The following is a 26,826-nucleotide window of genomic DNA, read 5'->3' on the forward strand; positions in this document are numbered from 1 at the left end:
GCCCCAATACTTTATTTATTTATTATTTTATTTTATTTTACATTTTTTTCATATCCCGCTCTTCCTCCAAGGAGCCAGAGCGGTGTACTACATACTTAAGTTTCTCCTCACAACAACCCTGTGAAGTAGCTTAGGCTGAGAGAGAAGTGACTGGCCCAGAGTCACCCAGCAAGTATCATGGCTGAATGGGGATTTGAACTCGGGTCTCCCTGGTCCTAGTCCAGCACTCTAACCACTATACCAACTCCACATTTGTTTCTGTTGAACCTTCATCTTGTTGGTTTTGGCCCAACATTTGAGCCTGTCCAGATTGGATTGAATCTTGTCTTAATTATCCCTCTCAGCTTCATGTCAGCTACGTATGTGGAAAGCTCTACTTCCTCTCTGTCATTTATGAAAACATTGAACAGCACATGGCCCGGGACGGAGCCCTGTAGCACTCATCTTGATACCTCTCTCCAGGATGACACAGAGCTGTAAATGATCACTGGGTATGGTTGTTCAGTAACCTAACAGTAGCATCACGTGGCTCACATTTTACCTACCTGTCAGCAAGGATTTCCTGGGAAACTTTATTACATTTATTACATACATGTAATAAATAAGACACAAAGATACCATTGCATCTTACAAAGAGCAAAACAATTGCTGCATTTCTTAATTGTTTTTTTTTTTTCCCCAGTCAGAATTTGCTGGTCAGTGACCAAATAAACTTATATCTATATATTTTCAGTAAGAATGCGATGTGGTGGTGGAATTAACATTTGAGCTGACAGCTTGCTTGTTAGAAATGGGTTGAAAGATCAAAGAGAAAATTTGCCGAACAGACAAATAGGCCTTGCACTATCAAACGGAGATATAAATTCCTAACATTAAGAACTATGCTGTCTCCTTATTTGAAACCTCCATTTACCTTTTGACTGCCTTTGTTATATAACAGTAGATGCTAATTAATGGCCTAACAATGTAACTGTTTGCCTTTGCCCTGGGGTAGGCAGCTGGCACTCGCACAGGGAGATGCTGTGAAACTAGGTTTTCCTGTCTTAAGTGAGGAGACAAGAAACAGTTTGAGAGTGAAGAAGCTGTCTGGCAGAGTTATTTCACCAATGGATACTGATTAATGGCTAAATCATGTAACAGATCACCTTAACTCTTGGTATGAGGAGCTTATTGAGAAATCGTTTTGGGGTTAAAGGAGCATTGCCTCCTTCCAGAGGTGCACCTAGGTAATTTTGGAGCCTGGACTGAAAAGCCTTTGGAGGCCCCTACACTCACCCACCCCGTATTTTTAATACATTTTTAATGCGACTACACCACCCAGGACAGACTAAAAAGGATTTGGAGGCCCCCAAGGGGTGTGGAGACCCTGGACTTCAGCCCCAAAATCCAGGGATAAGAGTGCCTCTGCCTCCTTCCCCGCCCCCCAACCCTGAGGAATTTAGTATTTGATGTTTACCTTCTTCAGTCACAAAAGATGAATTAAGTCCCCACAGAATGGATTTCCATTTTCAACCATTTTTGCAAACTTCTGATTGAAGACAGAGGGAATATGGGGTCTGCCAACTTGCTGTGCCACTTAGTTTAATTGATAATGTTTAGTTTTTGCTGTTGTGGTGTCATTTAATTTGTGGTTTTGTACAGTATGTCGTCTGCCAAGTAAATGTCTACTTTATTGATATTGATTGGCCAAACAGAGAGATTAGAGTAGCACAAAGTGCTCTCTTATGTACCTTACTGAGGTAAGGAGGAGCCTGTAAGAACAAAACAATTGTCTTGCATGTTCAGACCAAAAGTTCATCTTCTCTGGAAGCTCATGAGCAGGACATCCTGGAACATAGGAAGCTGCCATATACTGAGTCAGACCATTGGTCCATCTAGCTCAGTATTGTCTACCCAGACTGGTAGCACCTATTGGCATTCACCATAGGCAGGATCCAGACTAAGTTAGTTATGACTAAATACCATTGAAATAAATGAGAAAAGTTACTAATGACTAATTTGAGTCTCATTAATTTCAGAGGAACTTAATCTTGTCTAACTTTGTCTAGAACCTGCTGTATGTTTTTAGTCTAAATAAAACTGGAAATATAAAGCAGGGTAATATCCTACAGTACTCTAGATTAAAATACATGTTGATGGAGACAAGGGGCTTCAGGAAGGAGTTAGGTACATCTTGGCCGCCCTCCATTGGGAGCATGGAGGTTTGGTTTTTGATCGATTTTTAAATTTTTTAAAATTTTTATGTATTTTTTATTTTAGTGTGAACCACCCTGATCCACTTTAGGAAGAACAATATATAAATAGAATGAATGACTAAATTAAAAACTAAATAAATAAATAACCCCTCCCACCCAGGCACTTTTGCCAGATTTCTCTGCAACAGAGACAGACTCCTCTCCCAGTGAGAGTGGGGAAATCCAATCTGGGTCTACCGAGGCAGCGGAGGAGGCTTCTATTGCCACAGCTACAAGACTAATGGAGACAACCAGAGCTGAACGGCATAGGCAAATGACAAAGGATGACAGCAAAGGATCTGCCATCACCCTTGGAGTCAGTGAGGAAGTGCAAAGAGATTACTGACATGTTACCAAGGGATTGTACCATTTGCTAAATCTAAGCTTGGGTGCGCTTACTTGGCATTTAAATGTTTTTGATATGATATTGGTTTCCCTCATTGAGGATCAGTGGACTCTGGTATAATGTTTATGTTTAATGTCAGAAGAGATAAACTTTGAGTAGAACTGAACTCTTGGGGCATTTCAATTTGTAATGAATTGGTCATCATCAGATATAGCATATAGCACTTTACTGGAAGCAAGGAAAAGCTTCTAGTGAAATTCAGTATCAGTGAACTGAATTTATTGTCATAGTAGCTAAGATTATAATTGTGCGATAAATTGGTCAGAAAGAAAAGGGCAAGAAGTGCAAAAAAATTAGTCAGAGGGAATAAAAACGTGTCCTGTGGACTGAGCAATATCTATGTGAGGGGAAGTAGCTTTGTTTGGTAATTGAGGCTTGATTCCAGGTGGTTTTACGTAATGATGTATAGTTTATTCTGATAAAATTTTGTTGTCATTGTTTGATACAAAATGGGAGAGCAGAGTATTTTGGAATGAGAGGAAGAGATAATTTAACGGTCAAAAGGGGAAAGTGCAATATTAAAGGAGGTTTTCTTCTAGGATGTTAGTGAGATTGTAGGAGGGTAATTTGAAGGTGCTGGGAAATCATAGAAAGCCTCTGAGAAAATAATATTTTGAGGAAGTAAAAACTGGTTTAATGTAATGATAGTTTAATGGAAAAATAAGAACAGATTATGCAATTTTTGATACATTTGTTTTTAAAAGGAAGAATACAGGAAAGTAGAGATGAAGAGAAGAGGAAGAAGACTTAGAGCAGACATTAACAACAGATAAAAGTATGAGAAAGAAAACTGAAAGAAATCTTAGAAAAACTATAATTTGTGAAATGCTGCTGAAGGATCTAGGTGGCCAGATTTGGCTTTTAAAAAGCCAAATTCTGGCTTACGGCCCATTTGACCCACGAGTATACCCCTTAGGTTCTGGCAACTCTGGTAAGGATGTGCTCGAAACGTGATTCGGTGTTCAAAATGTGATTCGGCGTCCGACTCACAGTACAATCCCTTTAAAACTGAAGGCTTACACATCCCTTTTAACATGGATGAGTACAAGTCCAAACCTGCTCCTCCTCTGCTTGCTGCCATTTCTGTAATTGCGGCGCTCCCCACAGCTATGATTGCACGGCAGCAGAGCATCTCCAAGCTGCCCCTGTGCAATGCTGGCAAGCACATGGCCTCCATGCTTACATGGCGGCCATGTGCGTAGTCAGCAACCATGTGTAAAACCCCCATTTTAAAGGGATTGTGCTGTGATTTAGATGCAGAATCGTGTTTCGAGCATATACCTAATTGGAAGAAGAGTCAAAAGGTCACATAATAATGGGGGCATGTGATCTAAATGCAGTTCAACATAAATATTTAGATGAGCAATATAAATGCCTTCACTCCAAATTCCTAAATACCCTTTAAAAAAAAAATTGTCCCAATGCAAGAGATTTAAGCACTTCTTTTTTGAAAAATCAGGAAATATGTAGTCATATTAAAAACATCTTGAAAAATTATTTTCGGCATAATATTATCCTGTAGTTATATTATGGTGGCGCACAAGGGCACTGCAGGTGATCTGTGGGCTGGGGGAGATAATGTAATAATACTAATATAATCCCACTGGTAGGCTTGCTGCAGGTAAATGCACTTTTCCCCATTGGTAGGCCTACTGCGGGTGTCATGAGTGCAGGTATTGTGATGAGTGCAATATATTTGTGAGTGAGCATAATAAACTAGAAGTAGCTGCATTTTTAATATCCTTTCGTATATTTGTTTGACTCTTGTTGGCCAAAGGCTATATTTAAAATGTTTAAAATGGCTTGCTCATATGGTGGTCTGCAAAAGCTTTTGATGGCAATGTAGTGGTCTGCATAAAGGAAAAGGTTGGGAACCACTGCTGTAGGTCAGTTGGGCAGTTAACTGGGATGCAGCCAAGTCAGTGATCAGAGGTGCTATCATTAGTAAACAAGTTGAATTATATAAGAGAAAAAGAGCAGGGGGGGGGGGGACTGGTAACTTGGATAGAAACACAACATAAAGAATCAAATGATACTATTATTCCAGCTAATCTGTCAGTAGCCAGACAGCAGCTGGGAGCAATGCAAGAAACTGCTTTAAAAAGTTCTTATAATTTTATGCAACAACCTTTTTTGATTATGCTAAACCCAGAAAATTATTAGCTGGTTTAGTGGTTCAAGAACATAAGGCTATATTAGTTATGAGAATAAAATAGCAACACTTCCTGATGAGATGAATTAAAGGCATTTTACTATAAGAAATTGTACACTTCAGAAAAGCCTTCATTAGAAGCAGTTAACTTTTATTATTAAAGCATATTTACCCTGTTTTACACTTGAGGATGTAACAATGATTAAAGCCCTGAACTGCAATTAGTTGTGAAAAATTTAAATAATAACAAAACTCCAGAACCAGATGGCTTCTTGGTAGAATTTTATAAAAGTTTACAAAATGTGAAATTAGAACCATGATTACAAACAATAAATGCCTTTATGGAAGAAGGACAATTTTCAAAATCATGGGAGGAAGCCAGAAAACATTTTTAATAGCTAAAATGGACAAGAATTTACTACTACATGAATCATATTGGTTTAGCATTGCTAAACCAAGTTTTTCAAACCTGGTCTACTATTTTAGCAAAAAGGCTGGTATGGATTATTGAAAATTATGTGGAACAAGATCAGACAGACTTTGAGGCCATACATTAGCAACAAATATTAGGGGAATAACTATTATAATTAGTAAATACAATATGGACAATCTTGAAGTAGTTCTATTATTCCTCAGTGCTGAGAAGGCTTTTGACAGGGTGGAAACCCTCATATCTGTTCCAGGTATTACAGGCATATTGTTTGGGGATTTAGTTCATAGATACCATTAATGAATAAGAATGTGTCAGCTAGAATACTGGCTAATGGTTTAACATCAGAGTCAATACATCTTGGTAGAGGAACAAGACATGGATGTCCACTCTCGCTATTGAACATAGGAACATAGGAAACTGCCATATACTGAGTCAGACTATTGGTCTATCTAGCTCAGTATTGTCTTCACAGACTGGCAGTGGCTTCTCCAAGGTTGCAGGCAGGAATCTCTCTCAGCCCTATCTTGGAGAAGCCAGGGAGGGAACTTGAAACCTTCTGCTCTTCCCAGAGCGGCTTCATCCCCTGAGGAGAATATCTTGCAGTGCTCACACGTCAAGTCTCCCATTCATATGCAACCAGGGCAGACCCTGCTTAGCTGTGGGGACAAGTCATGCTTGCTACCACAAGACCAGCTCTCCTCTCCGTTGCTCTTTACAGTGGTGATGGAAGCTTTAGCAAAGAAACAGAAAAAATAATAGTATAAAAGAGGTGAAGGTCAGAAATCAAGAGTTGAAAATCTCACTATATGCAGATGATGTAGCATTGGTGTTAAAAATAGAATGATCTCTTCTGGAGGTATTTATGGTATTAAAAGCATTTAGAGCTATTTCAAGATTTAAAATTAATTATATGAAATCTGAATAGTTACGAATTGACATTTTAAAAATCAGGCAGACAAAATACAGCAGCAGTAGTTATTTCAAAACAGTCAAACCAATCTGGAAACAGGACATGCACAAAATAATAAAATTAAATGGGAATGTGTTAACAGAATTGGAAAGATGGGAGCATAGACCTTTTTCATGGCTGGAGAGAATAGCTCTGATTAATATGAACATCATGCTCATAATAAATGTTTTTATTTATGAATATACAGTGGTATATACATTGTGATACTGCCAACTTACAAAATGGCAAAAGATAATATTGAATTTTATTTGGAAAAAGAAACCACCTAGTCTCGTAAACTATTTTGTTTAGACATAAATGAGATGGTGGGCTGTAAGTTCCCAATGTTGAACTTTATTATAATGCATCTAAACTGGCAGTATTACCCACTTGGAATTCTCAAGATAAACTATTTCAGGCTGGAGAGCCTTTTTAGTCTGTTATGGTATTGGAGCAAGAAATGGGAATGATGGCACACCTTTTATTCATCATATTTTTTATTTCTTGGAAGTGTGATGTCAGCTGAAACTTAAATTAAGTCCATGACTTTCTCTATGTCAGTTTTTTGGAATAAAGAACATCCTGATATGGTAGAACTTGATTATTTCTCCCTCGAAGTAGGAGGTCACAGCTTACAATGGGTAGTCTTCCTCTCCTTGCTCCAGGTAGACAGGAAGTCTCAGGTGTTTGAATAGGTAGGTCCGTCCCCCTTCTCCCAGCATGCCCAGGTGTAGTTCCCCAGTTCCTTCCTGTCTACGCTCCGGGTTAGACGCTTCTAGGCAGGCCCCTGCCCAAAGAATGATCTTTCTCAACCCTTTCTACTCTGGTGAGCTTCCTTATACTAACTATGGATCTAGCTCAGACAGGGGACTCCCTTCTGGGATCCCTCTCAGAGGGCACCGGGGGGGAGGAACAGAAGGCAGGAAAGAAAAAGTCCAAAAAGCGGCACCTCTCCTCTTCCCCTGACTCACAGGGCCAGGGAAAGAGAAAAAAGAACCCCAAGGGGACCAAAATTGGGGGAAAATTGGTTTCAACTCTGCCTGCTCCCAGACAGAGCGAGAGGATATTGATCCAGGCTGCCTGCAGCGTTTCGCGACAGCAGCCGAAAGACCAGGGGACGCACGTGGCTGGCGCGCAGCCGGTGGGAAGCGGACATTTGTCCCTCGCTCCCTCCACCTGCTCAGACCTTCCGCCTTGGCCGGGGTTTTCCTTACTAGGCGCCCCGGGGATAGGCGGTGTTCCACCAAGCGCCGCCAAGCCGGACTCCCCTGGAGCGACCAGCAGGGTCGCAGCCACCCTTTCTGCTCCCGCCACAGCAGCTGCTCGAGCCGCCATGGCGGCCACCACCACTGGGGCCTCCGCCGCCGCGACTGGTGCCGCCGCCGCTCCCCCTCCCACAGAGGCCGCTGCCATTGCGGTCGCCAGCGCCGCACATGCCGTCCTCCTTCCGGCCCCGGCCGCGCATGCCGCTCCTGCCTCCTCCAGGGACTCCCCCACCACCATTGCGGGGGCCCCGGGTTCGGTAGAGGCTGCTGCTGCGGTTGCGGCCGCCGAGGCCGCCCCCATTTCGGCCATCGCCTCCATGCCCGCCGAGGCCGCCTCCGTTGCGGCCACCGTCACCATCGCCGGCCCCAGCGGTTCCGCCGCCCTGCCGGCCGTCCTGGCCCCGCAGCGGGTTGTCCCCATGTCTGCCACCTCTGCTCGGCCGTCCATGGCCGAAGTGAACCACGTGGAGGGTCCGGCAGGAACGAGGGACAACGCAGCACCGCCACCTGCTGGCCTCCTGCATATGACACCCATAGAGGCTGAGGTGGATTCCACAGCCTACAATGCTTGGGGACCCCTCCACCAGGACAGTCTAGGCAACCTCCAAGCGGCAAGCCTCCCCACACTGCATCAGGGAACACACGGGGGGCAAGTCTTGGAGGCCCACCCGAGACGGGGGTACACGTGGGGCCCGGCAGGCGAAGTCCATAGACCTCTCAGCCTTGCCACGGATGAAAGCGGATGGCTGGGCGAAGTCCATAGACCTCTCACCCACGCCATATGCGATGTCCGCACGCTGGGGGAAGTCCATAGACCACTCACCCAAGCCGCATATACCCGGGCACGGAGTTCGGATGACAACGGGCTAGCAAGGCTGCGCCTAGTGGAAGGGTCCCACTCCCTCCCCCAGCGGGACCTACGTCCCCACCGACCCCCAGGGATAGCACGGGGAATCGCAGTGAGAACGAGCCCTCTGACAAGGAGGAAGGGGAGCTGTCAGGGGAGGAGGCCCCACAGAACCCGGGCCCTATCCTGAGGTTGTTCTCCCAGGATACCTACGATGTAATGTTGGCTAAGGCCAGGAGAGCCATAAACGAGGCAGCCCCGTAGCCAGAGGCGCAGGACACCCCGGGTCAGCTGGCACGGGAGGTTTTCCCCTCGCCCAGGCTCCAATCTCCGGTGGTGCCCTTCCCGGCTCTCTTCTGGAACACTATGCGGGCCGAATGGGCTAACCCAGCGGCCACCAGGCACACCAGCTCTTTTCCAAAGAAGTACTATATCCTCCCCGAGGAAGCTATGGCTGAAATATCGGTGCCCAAAGTAGACCCACCGGTGGTGGCCCTGGTGTCCGGAGCCATAGTGAACAGAGATGGGGACGAGCAACTTAAAGGCCCAGAAGATAGGAAAGCAGACTCACTCCTGCGCAAAGCACACGAGGCGTCGGCCAACTCCATCCGAGCCTTGGCATCCACTTCCATCATGGCCCGAGCCTCGGTATTATGGGTCAAGGACCTCCTTAACAAGCTGGAGCCTGGCCAGACCAAGCTCAGGCAAGGCCTCAATAAGCTCGCTAAAGCAGCGGCCTTCATGGCAGATGCCAGCCTGGACTCGATTCAGACATCATCTCGAGCAATAGCGGCTAACGTAGTTCTTCGCAGGTCGCTCTGGCTCAAGAGTTGGCAGGTGGACGCTAGATCAAAGTCCAACCTGGCTTCCACTCCCTTCAATGGGGGCAACCTCTTTGGGGAGTCCCTGGATGAGGTGCTGGTGGAAACGCAGGACAAGAAAAAGGCCATGCCCGCGAGGCGCAGGGAGACACGTAGGCCTTTTCGTAATAACAGACTATCCTTTCGTTCCTACAAGCAGGGTTCTAGCAACCGGGACAACCGACCATTTCGGCCCCAGGGCCGACCCCATTGGGGAAACAACTCTAACTGGAACCAGAAAGGCCGAGCGGGCCCACGCCAACAACGCTTCCCCGGCACGCAGGCAGGAGGCCGGCAGAACCGGAAACAGAACTGACTATCTTCAGATTGGGGGCAGGCTACAGCACTTCACCACCAGGTGGGCTACATCCACACAAGACTTGTGGGTACTGAGCATAGTGGAGCGGGGCTACTGCCTGGAACTCACCTCCCGGCCACGGGAGCAGTTCATTGCATCCCCAAGATCCAGGAACAGGGGCAAACACCTTCAGATGAGGCAGGCGATAGACCACCTGTTGGGGATTCAGGCCATAGAGCCTGTGCCGCCAACAGAGTTCCGTCGTGGCGTCTACTCCATTTTATTCTTGGTTCCCAAGAGGGACGGCTCCTGGCGGGCGGTACTGAACCTCAGGCGCTTGAACCGCTGCATTCGGAAGCGGCGCTTCCGGATGGAGTCTCTTCACTCTATCAGGGAGGTGATTGCTCCTGGCGATTTCCTGGCCTCCATAGACCTCAAGGAGGCGTATCTTCACGTACCCATCAACCCCTCCCACAGAAGGTTTCTCAGGTTTTGCTACAACCAGAAACACTATCAATACAAGGCCCTACCCTTCGGTCTATCCTCGGCCCCACGTGTCTTCACCAAGGTGCTGGCCGCCTTGGTGGCACACATGAGGTTGGAGTGCCTCAGGGTCCATGCGTACCTCGACGACATGTTAATTCGGGCGCATTCTCAACAGCGGGCATGCAGGGATGTCCAGAGAGTTTACCAGCTACTGCTAGACCACGGGTTCCTGGTGAACGAGGCCAAGAGCCAACTCCTCCCGTCGCAGGCCCTTCAGCATCTGGGGGCCTGGTTCGACACCAAGGCAGCAACTATCTCCCTCCCTGTGGACAGGAGGGAGAAGATACGCGACCAGATTCAAATGCTCTTCCACCGGCCCCGGGTGGAGATCATGACATTAGCTCAGCTCCTGGGGTCCATGATCGCATGCATAGAATGCCTGCCATGGGCAAGGTGGCACGCGCGCCCCTTACAGTGGGCCCTGCTTCCCTTCCAGGACGAGATCGCCAGTCGTTCCAGACGGCTGTTCCCCCTTTCGAAGGAGGTCCGAGAGTCCCTTCTTTGGTGGATCTCCCCAAACCTGGAGAAAGGGAACCCCTTAAGGGAACCCGACAGAATATTGGTTACTACCGATGCCAGCCTTTCAGGGTGGGGGGCCCATTGCGAGGGGCACAGGGCACCTGGACCTCGGAGGAGACCCTACACAGTATCAATTGGCTGGAGCTCAGAGCCATCAGGCTGGCTCTGCTCCACTTCACAGGGATCCTCCTAGGTCGACACATGTTGGTCAGGACCGACAATATGACGGCCAAGGCCCATGTGAACCGCCAGGGCGGAACCAGATCCAGGTCCCTGATGGAGGAATCCAGGTCCCTCTTCCAGTGGGCAGAAGCCCATGTCCAGTCGATCAGGGCGGAGCACCTGAGCGGCATCTCCAATGTTCAGGCAGACTGGCTCAGTCGCCAGACGGTGGACCAGTCGGAGTGGTCTCTCCACCCCGAGGTGTTCAGGCAGATCCATAACAGACTGGGAACCCCTCAGGTGGACCTGTTTGCATCACCGGAGAACGCAAAACTTCCCCGCTTCTTCACGAGGTTCCACCATCACCTCGCGGAGGCAACCGACGCACTAAATGCACCGTGGCCTCCAGGGCTCCTGTATGCCTTTCCCCCAATAGGCCTCATACCCCGGGTGCTGGCAAGACTTCGCCACAGGGGGGCACAGCTCATCCTAGTGGCCCCCCATTGGCCAAGGCGCCCATGGTTCGCAGATCTGGTTCTCCTCTCGAGGACGGATCCGTGGCCTCTACCAGCACGGCGAGACTTGTTGTCACAAGGGCCGGTACTACATCCGGACCCAGCGTGGCTCCAGCTACACGCTTGGAGTTTGAGCGCTCACAGCTAGCCAAAAAAGGATATTCCAGGTCAGTGCAGGACACTATCCTAGCTGCCAGACGCCAGAGCACTAACAGAATTTATCAGACAACCTGGGCGGCCTTCCTTAGATGGGCTAGGTGCAAGGGCGTCGACCCTACCTCGGCCAGGGTGCCACAAGTCCTGGCCTTCCTCCAGGCGGGCCTGGACCAGGGTCTGAAACCCAGTACCCTGAAACAACAAGCATCAGCCCTAGCATCGGTCCTGAAACTCAGGAGGGCTGGGGGTACCACCCTACACCCCCACCTTTCACGGTTCCTACGAGGCGCTACCAATATCGCCCCGCCACCAGTTCATCGTTTTCCCTCCTGGAACCTCAACAAGGTTCTCAACGCACTCACGCAGGCACCCTTTGAACCTATTTCATCTATTCCGCTGAGGCACCTATCGTACAAGGTTCTCTTCCTAACAGCGATAACCTCGGCACGCAGGGTGTCAGAACTGGGGGCGCTATCAGTCCGTAAGGAGCTTTGCACCTTCCAGCCGGACGCGGTGGTCCTTCGGACGGATCCTACCTTCATCCCCAAAATTAACTCAGTGTTTCATCGTTCCCAAGCGCTGGTCCTGCCATCCTTCTGCCCCAGTCCTAAGCACCCACTAGAGCAGAAATGGCGCACTCTGGACGTTTGCAGGGCTCTGCGATGCTACATCCGTAGAACCAAGGGCTTCAGGCGGTCCGAGGCCCTTTTCGTGTCCTTCCATGCCAGGTCCCTAGGGAACAGGGCCTCTAAGGCGACCCTGGCGCGATGGCTGAGGGCATGCATCGCCACGGCCTATCAGGCCCTGTCGATACAAGTGCCTCGAGGCATCACGGCGCACTCCACATGAAGTACAGCCACCTCGGCAGCCTTCACGGCCCAGACCCCGTTAGCGGAGATATGCCGCGCAGCCACGTGGTCATCCGCGTCCCCATTCCTTAAACATTATAAAATCGACTCCCTGGTCTCGGAGCAGGCAGCCTTTGGGAGAACGGTACTGCAGCAGGTGGTGCACAACTGAGAGGGATCCACTTCCCTTCCCCGGGTACCTATACTGCTTTGGTAGGTCCCATTGTAAGCTGTGACCTCCTACTTCGAGGGAGAAAGAAATATTGGTCTTATCGTGAAGGGTTCTTTCTCCTCTGAAGTAGGAGGTCACGCGGCCCACCCGTGGATCTGGGGAACTGCAGCGATAGATCACTGTCCTAACATTCATCCTCTTTGACTAACCTAACCTTCCTAAGTCTCAGGTTTCTGTCCTCTGACCCTTGCATGCCAATAACAACTCCTCAATGACTAAGATGACCAACGAGCATTGTCGCACTGTACAATCAAGAGGCACGACAGTCGGAACTGGGGAACTACACCTGGGCATGCTGGGAGAAGGGGGACGGACCTACCTATTCAAACACCTGAGACTTCCTGTCTACCTGGAGCAAGGAGAGGAAGACTACCCATTGTAAGCTGTGACCTCCTACTTCAGAGGAGAAAGAACCCTTCACGGTAAGACCAATGTTTCTTTCTCCAAACGGATTAAGTATCAAATATCACAGTTAGGGACTAGAATGTGAATGTTGTCTTATCTGGAAATAATGAGAGCAATGGGGGGGGGGGGGAAGCCATATTTTTATCTTTTACTACTTTGGGATGTAATGTTCCTTTAATCAAAAATATGTTGAGTTCAGAGAGAGAACAGCAGCTGAATATACTGTATTTACTTGAACTCAATACTAGGTTTTCCCCCCAAGTTCTTTGATGTTAGAATTTGAGGAGGTCATCTTAAATTTAGAGTCTTCGTTTTGGGGAAATAGTATAACTATTATTTTGCCCATATTTTCAAGGGGGAAGTCTTAAATTCAGGGTCATCGTCTATTCAGGTAAATCTGGTATGTTAATAAAAGAGGGAGGGAAAGGAATGGTGGCTCAGGGTATTCTTTATTGTCAAGAATGAACGTAAGTAATTCCAGCTGCATGATCAAATGAGGAAGAGAATTGTCCACTCTATTGGAGGAAGATGAATGAAAGTGAATTTGGGAGAATATAAAACAAATGGGAAATGTCCCTCCAAGGGAAAGTTTATGCAAACTGTAATACAGATGGTTTCTGATAGCTCACCAGTTAAAACATATATATCATTTAAAAGGTGACAATTGTTGGAGATGTCAAGCAACAGAGGCAGGCATAGTGTATATTTTGGGGTTGTGTCTCAAGATTGCAGTGTATTGAAAATAGGTTTAAATCCCAATAGAGACAATGCCAGGATATCATTCAGCATACAATCCCAGGGTACTCCTCTTTAGATATATAAGAAGTGTTAAAAGTTCATCTGGAATTATTTACATATCTCTTGACAGCAGCCAGGATGTCCATTGCATCAGCATGGAAGAACTTTTTGCTTTGTTCCAAATTAGACTGCTTAAATTCTGCCTTGTTTTTTCTCCTCACCTGAAGTATTAGAGGTACAGCAGTGCTTCTATAATAATTAGAGAAAAGGAGGAAGTGTTCTTGACTTAAACAAACAAACAAACCCTTCAGTTGCTGTCTGGTTTTGTGGCAGCCCTATTTCTTTATTTCTTATTTCTACTGGGATACGAAACAAGGCAATGGTTCCCCTGCATAGGTGCAAGATGCATTTACTATGCTAAATAATCGGAAAAGAAACCTTCATGTTAAGGATTAAGAACAAGATATTTTAAAGTTGATAGATTTGAACCCCAGCACCTTTTAAATTATTTTTTAAACAAAAAATTTACTACTATAGAATTTTTCATTTTTTAGGGCAATTCCATGAAAATGGGAACATAATGGTGGAAACTGACCAAAGTTGGTGGTGTTTTAGAGAAATGGTTGAAGATCAACAATTCATGCATGTTTAACCTGTGCTTTGGCCATATTATTGGCCAAAACAATTATCGTATATAATATATAATTATGTAATAATTATATAATTATAAAATAATTTATTATATAATAAATTATATAATAATTTATATAATTATAAAATAATTATAGTATATTATATATAATAATTATAGTATATTATAGGAAGTCTGAAATGTCTAACAAAAGGGCAGTGCTCATTGACAACCATCTTATTAAAATATTGATAGTAAAGAGAAATAAGTGAGTTGTACTAAATGTGTATGCTTTGACTTCAAGGGTGTGTTACATGTATTACATAATATGTATATTCAAAAACAATTATTCTTTATAGGCATGGATAAATGAATGAGTAGGATGATGAGTTTCTGAGGAGTCAGCTGCTGCTGATGGAGTCATCCAAAACTCATTACACTAAAAGTATAGTGGCACTTTGAGGAAGCATTTTCTCAATTTTGTTTTTATTTTCTGTAGGAAAAAAGTCACCTGTCTGAGATCATATGAAGATTCAGCCAAGTGCACAAAGTATGGAAAGGGATGTCCTAAAATGATGATTCAGGTCCTTATCTATTTTGATCACTTCAGACACTACCAATAATATTTGAGATGTGTTTTTAAAGTATGGCCTTACAGTAGGAGAAGTTCTCTTGACAGTAGTATCAATTTAAACATTTGCTTATGGCTGTAGTCAATGAAAAAGTAAGAACAAGGGTGATTCCATTACCTTTGGAATTCCCCCGTACAAACCTGTTTGTTGCTGGTTTTTTATCATTAAACATTTGACTCTTGTTTACTTACTGTCGTCTCTGAAAGATTGATTACCCCCGATATCAGTGCCATCCCACTCTATTTGGTAGAAGTAAATTGGATGAGTCCTCAAACTTTCAGAAGTTGGAGTGATAGAGGATTAACTGGTACAGGCAGCCAGAAAGAGAGAGACTTGTTGGCAGTGCTGAAAGCTGTAACCGAGGAGGAGCAAGAAGGGAGGCTAAGTCCATTGTTTTGCTTGCCTCCCTTTCCACTTTCTGCAGGGTCCTGTTCAGACTGTGACAGCTACAAATCTAGCAGCTCTCACTAGAAAATTTCAATAAACACAAAAATATTGTAGTAAGCAAGCAAAAAGAGTCTTGTGGTGCCATAGACTAGCAGATGAATTGTGGCAGAAGCCAAAAGATGTATGGCATCTTTGCCAGAAGAAATTGGGAAATTATTAATTATTGCCCTTATTAATTATTAGGAAATCGGGCCATTTCCTGGCAAAGAGGAACAACTGGAACATAGGGTATATTTTAAATATGTGACTTAATATAGAGTTCTTCAGGTGTGCATTTGTACTTATTATGGGAGCACTGTGCACACCAAAACCCATGGACTTAAATGTGGTAGGTATGCACAGAAGGGGATGCCTCAGTTCCTTCCTTGGTTAAGATTGTGTATAGGTGATATTGATTAAAACTGTCCTTAAGCTTAGCTTTATAAAACACTCCCCCCCCCCCACCTCTCAGAGCAACTTAGCTAGCAGCTGCTGGGGGTTGGGGGCAATCAGGATTGAGTGTTCCATACTCCATGAAAATTGATCCACAAAACTGCTCTTGGCCTTGGAAGGGAAGTGGTTTTCCTCCAAAACATCTCATTTGATTCTAAATCACTTTCTCCACTTCCCAGCGTCACATAAAATAAATGATGACTGAATTTGTGTCCTCTAGTCGTGCACTATAGGGATTATTGATTGGAAGTACTTTGCATTTCTTCCATCTCAGTCGGTTCTGTTTAAGATCTTCTTTCTCTTGACCTCTGAAGTACAAAGCTTTACGGCTCTTTCTCCACAAAGATGAGGACTGAGCTGTTTGCCATTTGGAGGAGCTCATTATATACTTTTCTGAATGCACTTTCTTCTTAGAGGCAAGAGGATTTTGTTGTTTCTCTAACCATTTTCTAAGCTTAAGTATGAAGAGGCTCGTTCAACCACATTAAAAGGGTATAATCTTTGAAATTCCATAGAGCCTCCCTTAATGTAGTTCAAAACCTTATGAAATATAGAGCTACCTTCAAAGTCTGAAAAAATGTGTGATAAAAACTCATTAGAGCAATCCTCTTCTCTGTGCCTGGATAATTTTCTTCCTATGATCACTTTGTTAGGTGGAGCTGAGTTATGTTACAACAGGATCCAGGTTGTGAATCTAGTTCCTAGAGCTTGGGGGACTTTAATAGGAGCTCTCCATAGCATGTGGCAACTGCTTTTGAAGGGAAATCAAAAGCAGATGGAGTGGGTCAGCTACGGGCAAAATCTGATGGCAAAATTCCCACAGTTGTGAATTTAATTAGTAATTTGCCTCTAAACTGGCTGAAAATCATGACAACAATACCAGTGGAGTAGTTTCCTAATTAAAGCCTGATTTGTATGTATGTGGATGAGCTTGTGGATCACAACACAAGACTCTTAGGTCTCTTTGAAATGTTGCAGGTGTTGAGTGGGAAATATTCATGCATGAAGTTTCTAGTTCTTTGGCACTAAAAGGAACACAGATGTTAGGATCTGGACATATTTCATCTCATCATCTCTCATCTGGATTAATGTAATGCACTCTACCTGGAGTTGCACTTGAAGACGACCCAGAAGCTTCAGTAGGTCCAGAATGCAGTGGCCCGCCTGCTTATGGGCACTAGGAGATATGATAGTGTGACACCTCCCTTGGGGTCGCTGCACTGGTTACCTATTTGCTTCCGGGTCCAATTCAGAGTGCTGTTTTTCACCTTTAAATTCCTTCAGGGATTAGCACCTGCTTACCTTCAGGACTGCCTCTCCCGGCCAGTCCTGTCCTGTCCTGTGAGGTCTTCTCCGGTTGCCCTTCTTTCAGTTCCTGATCTCAGAGAGGTCCATAGTACTAGGGCACCTGAAAGGGCTTCCTCTGTTGCTCCCCTTCACTTTGGAATCCTCTCCCCCCGCCCCGCCCCACACACTAGTTTGGTCTGCCTCCTCCCTTTCAGCCCTTAAAACCTTGTTGAAGAAATTTCTTTTCTGCCAGGCCTTTGCCCTTTAAATTTTGGGTGCTGTTCTTGTTTGTACACTGCCCTGAGTCTATGGATTGGGTGGTATAGTAAATCTTTTAATTAATAAATATTTGTTTATGTTTCTTGGTGTGGCTGTGGTTGACTGCAAAGATGTACACCATGTCCACATATCAGGAGAACTACTCTTTCTTCCTCTAGAATTAGATGCATCCATATTTTGAAGTAAAATTCGATTTTATATCAACTGGGTATTAAATAGCTGCAAATCAGCACATAAATTGGAAATTATCAAGAGCAGAGATGCTTTTCTTTCTTTTCTTTCTTTCTTTGAAACAGTAGGATATTTCCATTGCTCCATGGAACAAAGTGTATGTTTGCTGTTCCTACAAGCACTTTTTAGTGCATGGTGTAGTAAAATATGCAGTAATCACCCACAGTAACCTCGGGTGATCACTGCTGTACTAAATTTAGCCAAAGAGAACTGCAACTTTCTGTCCCTCGTGTCTTCAAAACATGAGCTGACCCGTCTTCTATTTTTAGCTGTTCTAAGTGAAACAAGATGAGACATTGAGGACTAGTCCAAAGCAGCAAGCGGTTTTCCCAGAATGCTTGGAGAAATGTAATAAATAGGTACTCATTATTTTTATGCACAACGAAAGGAAGGAGAATAATTCACATGACCTGTGTAGGGCAGGGAAAGGCATTTAAAAGCTCAATTGTTCATTTGTTTGTTGCTCATGGTTTTCTTCCCAGTGTAGTGGTTTCTTCTGACCCATTTGCTTTCCTTGAAATATTTGCCTTTTAGACTCTGACCAAATAGCTTCCATTCACTAAAGCTGTTTAAAAACCTTTGTCAATTTAATTCTGCATGAGAAATGAGAAAAGCGTGGTGTAGTGGTTAGAGTGCTGGACTAGGACCGGGAGACCGGAGTTCAAATCCCCATTCAGCCATGATACTAGCTGGGTGTCTCTAGGCCAGTCACTTCTCCCTTAGCCCAGCCTACTTCACAGGGTTGTTGTGAGGAGAAACTTAAGTATGTAGTACTCTGGGCTCCTTGGAGGAAGAGCGGGATATAAAATGTAAAAATAATAATAAATAATAAATGTCGCCTAGCTGGTTCTGCATCATAAAATCTCTCATTGTTGCCACTTACCTACGTGGAGACCCAACATATGAGCTAACGTTGGTATTTAAGTCTTAGAATGCTGGGCAGTTTACTCTGCTGTACTCTGCTATTGCTGTATTGGTTTTTCATTGTTGATTAAATATATATGATTGAAATGGCATTATTTGTATCTAAAAACAGTACTATGTGATATTAGCTAATCTGAGGACTTCCTGGAGCCATGTTTGGTGAGGTATAAAATTAGAAATTAAAAGAAACCACTGGAAAGCTTATTCTAGAGTGTAAAATTTCATGAACCTGAAGAGGACAATATAGTAATGCAGATTCTGTAGCATATGATACTGAGGTAATAATGTGGCCAACATGACTTCCTTCCGCCCTGTGTGTTCTCAGTTCTCTTGCATCTCTGATGTTGAAGATTATCAGTCAGTGCTATGAATGTGTGGCGGTAGTCAGGGTTTCTCAACTCACACAAGTGCCTTAATTTTTTAGTACTCAGGGGACTCCCAATAATATGATGTCTTTGTTAGACTGACTCACATGTTTCAAACATATCTATATGTTGTTCTCCCTGGTACCCACTCTGAGAAAGAATCAAGCAATGACTAAAATATGAAGGTTGCAATGCTCGGCACACTAAATCGGGAGTAAATCCCATTGAGCTCGGTGGGATTATTGACTTCTTTTTAAATGTGCCTGGGATTGCACTGTAAATGTTTTGGTGACGAGGAGAAACCATCTGATTGCAGAACAAACTGAATACAAATTGGTCAAACAACCATACTAACAGGCACCTCAATTTTATCAGGATTGAGCTTCAGTTTGTTGGTCTCCATTATGATTCCAGACACACATTTGGCCACACCTGGATTTAATGGAAAGGAGAGAAAGTGCTGTATGCTGGGATTTTACTCCTCTCCCATTGGCTTCTTGTAAATATTAAACAGTACAAGGGAGAAAATGGAACGTCGTGGAGCCCTATAGCATAAATGTCATGGGACAGGGCAGCCGTAACCCAGCAGCACTTGGAAACCGTCAGATAGGAACTGAACCACTAGAGCATGGTACCCCCAATTACCATTCTGGGAGAACTGGACTGAAAGCTGCAGAGAGCTCCAGGACAATCAACAGGATATGACTCCTCCATCCTGGTAACAGTTTTCTGTGAAGTGGATCTGGACAATCTGTTTCATCCAGAAATATCCAAAATTGCCCACCCTCTACTTTCTCATTCACCTTGGCCCCCAAATGGGTATTTACATAATTGCCAACATGTCCCTATTTTACCATTCACTTGAATGGGAAAATAGGGACATCTTGGCAGGTATGTATTTAAGACTGACAGATCATTGTTGAAATCATGATGGTTTAAGGAGAGTTTCTTCAGGAGTAGTCTCATGCTGACAAGCGGCAGGTGGGCAGGTGGTAGAACATGCCATTTCAAGTACGTTGTACACATTCTTGGGCCGCAGTAACTGAAAGTCATTTAGAGATCAGAGCAATCCCTGAAAGCAGCAGTGTTTCCATTGTGATGCAGTCTTTGCAATTATGAACAATGTGAAATGCCTTGCAAACAATGAAAGAGGATTCTAAGTTATTTTAAGGGAACAGATGAAGACCCCCTGATTGTGTGGAATAAATACACTGGATGACTGCACAGTTACAGTGGCAGGCGAGAGATAATTGTGCTTCACTGTCATCACTACCACATAGTAGGCTCCAAATGAGGTGTAGCCTTGGTTATGCTCACTCTAAGTCTTCCTCCACTTGCACTCAAGCTGTCTTACCTGCTGCTTAGCCCCCAACTCTTTAGCTAACCAGAAGGCTGACTAGGATATGCCCAGTGAAAGTGGACCCCTGGGATTAATCTTGCAAATTACCCAGGGACATAACATAAGAACAGCCCTGCTGGATCAGGCACTAGGTCCATCTAGTCCAGCATCCTGTTTCACATAGTGGCCCACCAGATGCCGCTGGAAGCCACAGGCAGGAGTTGAGGGCATGCCCTCTCTCCTGCTGTTACTCCCCTGCAACGCGTACTACAGAGAGGCATCCTGCCTTTGAGGCTGGAGGTGGCCGATAGCCCTCCGACTAGTAGCCCATGATAGACCTCTCCTCCATGAAGTTATCCAATCCCCTCTTAAAACCATCCAGGTTGTTGACTGTCACCACATCTCTTGGCAGAGAATTCCACAAGTTGATTATGTGTTGTGTGAAAAAGTACAGGCGATCTCAAAGGTCCACCGTAGCTTTAACAGAATCAACGGTCATACCAATAGGAAACTTTCCCAAGGGCAATTAGGAAACCTAGTGTATCTATCAGACTTTGAAGGCAGGCGGTCCTAATTGGTCACTTCGGTTACAGTCTGTTGTAAATCTCATCAGGTAATGGTTGAACCATGACAAAGGAGATGTAGAAATCTCTTCTGTTCCCAAATCATCTGAAATAGTCTCACGTACTCTACATTTATTTTTTTAATTTATGGCCTACCACATGTGTTGAGCCAACACTATTTCAGGGTCGCCCCATGGCAGCTATGAAGTCTTGGGCTGTTTGTGGAACCTAAAATGTCCTTTGTGTATCTGTGGTGTATTTGTACAGCAGATTGTATACGTTAGGCTACAGTTATAGTGACTTGCCCAAGGTCATCTCCAGCTTCTGAATAGGGAGGCAAGGGTAGCATTTCCTGTCTCAAAGACTAGCAACCATGGTTGATTCGGGGGCAACAGTGGAGAGTGACAGATTTGGAAAAGCAGACCTGGCTTGCCTCTTGTCTGCCTGTGACAACATGGGGATGTGTGAAAGAATTCTGAGTTCTACTCCCTCCTCCTTGCTCTCCTACTCTTCATTGGAGTATTGTAGGAGACAGAGCAAGTGACAGAGTCAGGCTTGGTTTGCTATTTGGGGAGCATGCATGGAGAGTGGAGATGAAGTGTTGTAGAAAGGATTAGAATACCCCATCCCACTTCTGCCCTGTCACCTGCCTCTCAAACTCAATGGGTCTTCAGTTAGTCTCATTAAGTAAATCAGAGCTCCATCCAGTAATTATACTGTCCTGCTCTGACGACTGTGTCTGCATTTCCAACTCCATGTTGTATCACAGGAACATGATGAGCGGCTTCAGTGTTCATTACATAGTGATGGATAAAACATCACATTACATAGTGATGGATGTATTTACCAGTGGTCCCTCTGATTTTTTTCATCTCTGTGCGGAATGAGTTTTGTCCTGGGCGGCAGTATCAAGGCACTGTGTACGCACATGCATTCAGAGTGGGGCCTTCCTGATTCAACCTGAGCAGGATCTAAATTAACTGAGCGGACATCAGAAAACTTGTGAGCATGCGCACGTGCATACACCTTAGAGGGAACAGTGGTACTTACTGAGCCAAAGTGAGAGAAGGATAGTGGAGACTACACGGAAAGTCAGTGTACCTGGAATATTTTTTCAAATGAAACTTGTTCATGTTGTGACTTCCTTTAATACAGCAGAATCATAATTGAATGTTTCTGAAAAAGTGACTTCTTTTCCAAGTTCCTTGGATTTCTCCTGACTTATGAGAGAACAACAAGAAAGAAAAATTGATACGGTGCATGAAGTTGAATTATGTATTGTTTCACTGAGCCTTTGATTTCATTGTATTGCACTTTGGCAGCAGTCTGCTGTTTAGAGGGTTTGCTAAAGAAAATGCCTACATGGCCTGGCGTGGCAAATTCCTGGACTGCAACCACAGCTGTTGAAAGTAAAGTTCTGTTTCTGAAAATGAAGGGTGTTTTCCCACTGGATTTTACCAATTGTTCTTTCTCACTAGTATTACATGCTTGTCAGAGTCTATTTCTCAGAAAACATAATGAATTTATGTCTGTATTTCTTGCTGCGTGTATAATAGGGCCACTCCTTTATGAACCTAATAAAAAATTAGGCTATTCAAAACGATCTTGCTGATCCATTATTCTTCCCTTTTGGACATTACGTTTGCGATTATGATCATTTTATTGGCTGATGTATGAGAAGGCAGTTGTTTTGATCAAAGACAACTAATTTGTTTTTGGCAGGGTCCTAAATGAGCTTTTTCTCGCTTTTGATGACATTTAATAGTTTTGAGATATTTAACCCCAATATACAGTATTGGACCTACATCTGCTGTTATTTTTTTGTTGCTATATATTAGGTTATGCTTTGGCACATCTGAAGCCAAATAATGTGCACAACCCCTCTGGAACCGTTCAGAGGCAATCACTCCCAGTGCTCCCATATCTGTGCAGTACTACATGCTGTGTATGTGTGTGTTTGTGTACCTATATAAGAAGCAGAGCCCCGTACTGCCCCAGCAACAGCTGGGAGGGCATTTGGGGTGCAGCAGGTCATATGTATGAGGAGCACTGAGAAGAGAATGTATGTATGTATGAGGAGCACTGAGAAGTCCTTTCCCCATAGAGCCCTATGGTGGAAGTGCCTGAATGAATTACACTTCTCAGCATTCCCCATGCACTTCTCCCACCACACCATGTGCCCTCCAGCCACCAATGGGCTAGTACAGAGCTCTGCTTCCCATGCCCTATCATATATGTCTCTTCCCCTTACTCTTGAGAAACCAGATGCATCTGTCCTGTCGTGTAATAACTGATCAAAGAGGCATTTTTAAAACTGGTGGTTCTCATTATTTAGCAGGGGGAGAGCAACTGGCCCTATACATCTCCAGCACAGCATCCCTCCAGTGGCTGTTGCAGGTGTCTATTGTATGTTTCTTTTTTTAGATTGTGAACCCTTTGGTGTCAAGGAGCCATTTCATTCATTCATTCATTCATTCATTCATTCATTCATCTGTTTCTTTGTAAACCACTTTGGGAACTTTCGTTGAAAGCGGTATATACATATTCATATTTTAATAGCTGTATAGAGGCTGGAATTTAGGCACATGCAACCTGTCATGTGAAGGGGAGAGATGCTGCTTTAATTCTCTCTTCTACAAATCGTTGTGGAAGAAAAGCCCTTTGCTGCTGCATCACTCTCTATTTTTTGCCATTTCTTCTCCCCTCTTTTTCAGTGTTTTGTTGTCTTCTCTTTTAAACAATGAAACATGATGGTGCGACTGGTGCCGCTAACCTTTAAGATGGAACATGACTCATTTATGGGTCCAAGCCACCATGGTGAAGATCAGTGTACTAAAGGACCCTGAACTCTTTCACTACATGTTGCATGAAACCATCTATTTAAACATCTGGATTAATTACCCTAAGTGGAAGTATTCACTGTATTCCTTTTATATGAGGCAGGTCAATAAAAGGAAAATGTAAGTAGGTCTGTTGCATTCTAGGACAGGTGGAGAAAAGGCTTAGAATGCAAAACCCTTCAGAAAACTAATATGCTGTACCACAGCTCCACTGATTGCTACAATAAGTCTAGCACATAACTCACATGGCAGCCTGGCTTGTGTTAAGAAGCAAGGGTCTTCATATATCAAAGGAGAATTTATGCTTACTCTGTCAACTGTCTGCACTTTCTTGACCATATACTTCTGCACTATGTTTTGAGAACTCTCTAATTTAATATACTCCAGACTTTCTCCTGAAGTATGGTGGCTGAGGTGGCAGGTAGTACTAGAGAGTTGTACACAAACCTTTGATCAGCAGAGAGTACATTGATGCAGGCTGTACACTTTCTTTTCTGTTTTCAGTCGATAGCTTCAGCTGACATGGATTCAAACCAGCTAGAGGCTTTTCTGACTGCACAAACAAAGAAGCCCGGAGGCATCACACCAGATCAAGCTGCAGTCATTGCAAAATTTTGGAAGAACCACAGAGTGAAAATTCGAGAGAGCTTGATAAATCAAAGCAAGTGGGGAAATACCTTGAAGAACATAAACTGGAGAGTGGATTTAAAGTCGCAGTCCAGACACATTCACCAGTTAAACAGTCCTGTGGCAATCGTTGAAATGGAACTTGGGAAAAATGGTCAGGTGAGCAATTTTTATCTTAACATGAAAAAGTTACTTAAAAATGAGGTCTGTGTGTAATATGCACTAGCAACAGTGCTGTTTAATTAGTAGGATTGAAGGGGAAATGCATAAGAAAATGCCCAGACACAAATTGCTCTGTTAAGCTGTGGGTCTCAGTTTAACAAAAAGAATTTATAAAGCTCTGTACTCTATTCAGGGGTTCCCAGCCTTGGGTCCCCAGATGATGTTGGATTTCAGTTCCCATTGACCTCAACCATAATGGCCAAAGGCCACATCTGGGAACTCTTGATCTGTTGCAGCCAGGATGTGCCTTTCGCAGGAGAGCTGCTCTTGCTAATTCCAAGATACTCATGTTCAACTTTTAAAAGCCTTTTTCAGTCGAGACCTAAGATACTTGAGAGTGTCTTCTTCTTTATGTTTCTTCCTGCTCATTAAGATGATTTTTGTCCATGATCAGTGGACAAAAGCCCCTGGTCTAAAACTGCTGGCTTTCTGGTTTTGTGAGTTAAACATTTAACACTACTGTAATTTTACTTATGTTTTATTTTTCATACCTGTGAACCACTTTGAGAACAGTTGAAAAGTGGGCTGTACATTATCTGAATAATAATTGGCATGCTTCTATTTTAAATGATTGTGAAGAAAAGCATAAACAGAATCATCTTCTTCCAGAATTCAGTGACTGCCAGACACAACATAGAAACTTTCTGTGTAGCATTGCTTGTAACAATGGGACAAGATTTAGTCTGTTCAAATGCAATATTTGTTAGTTTTCTGTTTTGTTGTCTTGAAGATGTGGATAAGCCGTTTCGGACTGTGCATCTTATTACCTGCTCTCTTGTCCTACCCTTGCCCTCCTTGTCTTATTTTATCTAACAATCAGATTGTCAGAGAGGGTCTGGTAAACATCATAAATGCTTCTCTGAGGGAGGGTAGGATGTCTCCTTGTCTTAAGGAGATAATCATTAATAATCGAATAAATAATAATAATCGAATAAATAATCATCATCATCATTAGACCATACTTTATTTACTTATTTATTTATTTAAAATATTTCTATACTGCCCTAAACTTGTGTCTCTGGACAGTTTACTAGGGATGTGCACGGAACCGCGGAGCTGCGGTCCGGCACTGGGGTGGGGGGTTCCAAATAACGGCGGGGGGGGGGCTTTACTCACCCTCCCAAGAACGGCGCCGTATTTATGTGAGTAAGCGGGCGGCATGCCTCCCTGCCGCCCGCTTCATTCCCCCTCTCGGCGTTCCCTCCGTTCAAATTCTGAATCGGGCGGCAGGGTATCTCCCAGTCCCTGCCGCCCTCTTTAATGCCCCCGCTCGGCTGGCGGCCGCCCCATTCAAGCCTTCAAGACCCCTGCCAGGCCGGCCCGGCCCGGCCCGGCCCTTCCCTTCCCTTCCCTTCGCAAGGGGGACGAGCGGCAGAACTCCCTGCCTTCCCCCTTGCCGGCTGCGCTGCAAATGGCTTCTAAGAAGCCTTTTTCGCACATGCGCGCAAAAGGCTTCTTAGAAGCCATTTGCAGCGCAGCCGGCAAGGGGGAAGGCAGGGAGTTCTGCCGCTCGTCCCCTTTGCGAAGGGAAGGGAAGGGAAGGGCCGGGCCGGGCCGGGCCGGCCTGGCAGGGGTCTTGAAGGCTTGAATGGGGCGGCCGCCAGCCGAGCGGGGGCATTAAAGAGGGCGGCAGGGACTGGGAGATACCCTGCCGCCCGATTCAGAATTTGAACGGAGGGAACGCCGAGAGGGGGAATGAAGCGGGCGGCAGGGAGGCATGCCGCCCGCTTACTCACATAAATACGGCGTCGTTCTTGGGAGGGTGAGTAAAGCCCCCCCCGTACTCCTGTGGAACCCCCCACCCGAACCAAAACCACCCCGTGTCCGGACCGGTCTGGAGGCCTTTAGAATGGCCTCCGAACCGGTCCGTGCACATGACTACAGTTTACAATTAAATCATTTAAAACATTGAAAATATTTAAAACCCAATATTAAAAATATTAAAAATATAAATCTAATTAGAAGCCTGGGTGAATAAATGTGTCTTCAGTACCTTTTTAAAAGTTGCCAGAGATAGGGATTATTTCAATAGAGAGCACATTCCAAAGTCAAGGGGCAGCAACGGAGAAGGCCCGTTCCCGAGTAGCCGCCAAACGAGTCAGTGGCAACAGCAGACAAACCTCTCCAGATGATCAGATGATCGTAGCAGGTGGGGGGCTCATGGAAAAGAAGACGTTTTCTTAAATACCCAGGGCCTAAGCTGTTTTGGGCTTTATAGGTTATAACCAGTCCTTGTATTTTGCCTGGAAACGTATCGGCAGCCAGTGTAGTTCCTTCAGCACAGGAGTAATATGGTCTCTCCTAGATGACCCAGAGACCAACCTGACTGCTACATTCTGAACCAACTGCAGTTTCTGGACTATGTACAAAGGCAGCCCCACATAGAGCACATTGCAGTAATCTGGCCTAGAGGTTCCCAGCAGATGTACCACTGTTTTGAGG

At 44.8% G+C, this 26,826-nt stretch overlaps 1 protein-coding gene across 5 annotated transcripts in view; it reads left to right on the forward strand.

The window, feature by feature from the left end:
- Window positions 1–26,826, forward strand: part of COMMD1 (copper metabolism domain containing 1) — a 136,704-nt gene that overhangs the window by 8,846 nt on the left and 101,032 nt on the right. For 4 of the 5 annotated variants that reach the window (XM_053284290.1, XM_053284292.1, XM_053284291.1 and 1 more), the window contains exon 2: window positions 24,040–24,321. In XM_053284290.1, coding sequence (XP_053140265.1) covers window positions 24,040–24,321 — 282 coding nt within the window. Of the gene's footprint in view, window positions 1–17,815; window positions 17,864–24,039; window positions 24,322–26,826 lie in introns of those variants that run through there. The other variant, XM_053284295.1, reaches the window with a different exon arrangement.

This window comes from Hemicordylus capensis, chromosome 1 (assembly GCF_027244095.1).
Source record: "Hemicordylus capensis ecotype Gifberg chromosome 1, rHemCap1.1.pri, whole genome shotgun sequence".
Classification (NCBI taxonomy): domain Eukaryota; kingdom Metazoa; phylum Chordata; class Lepidosauria; order Squamata; family Cordylidae; genus Hemicordylus; species Hemicordylus capensis.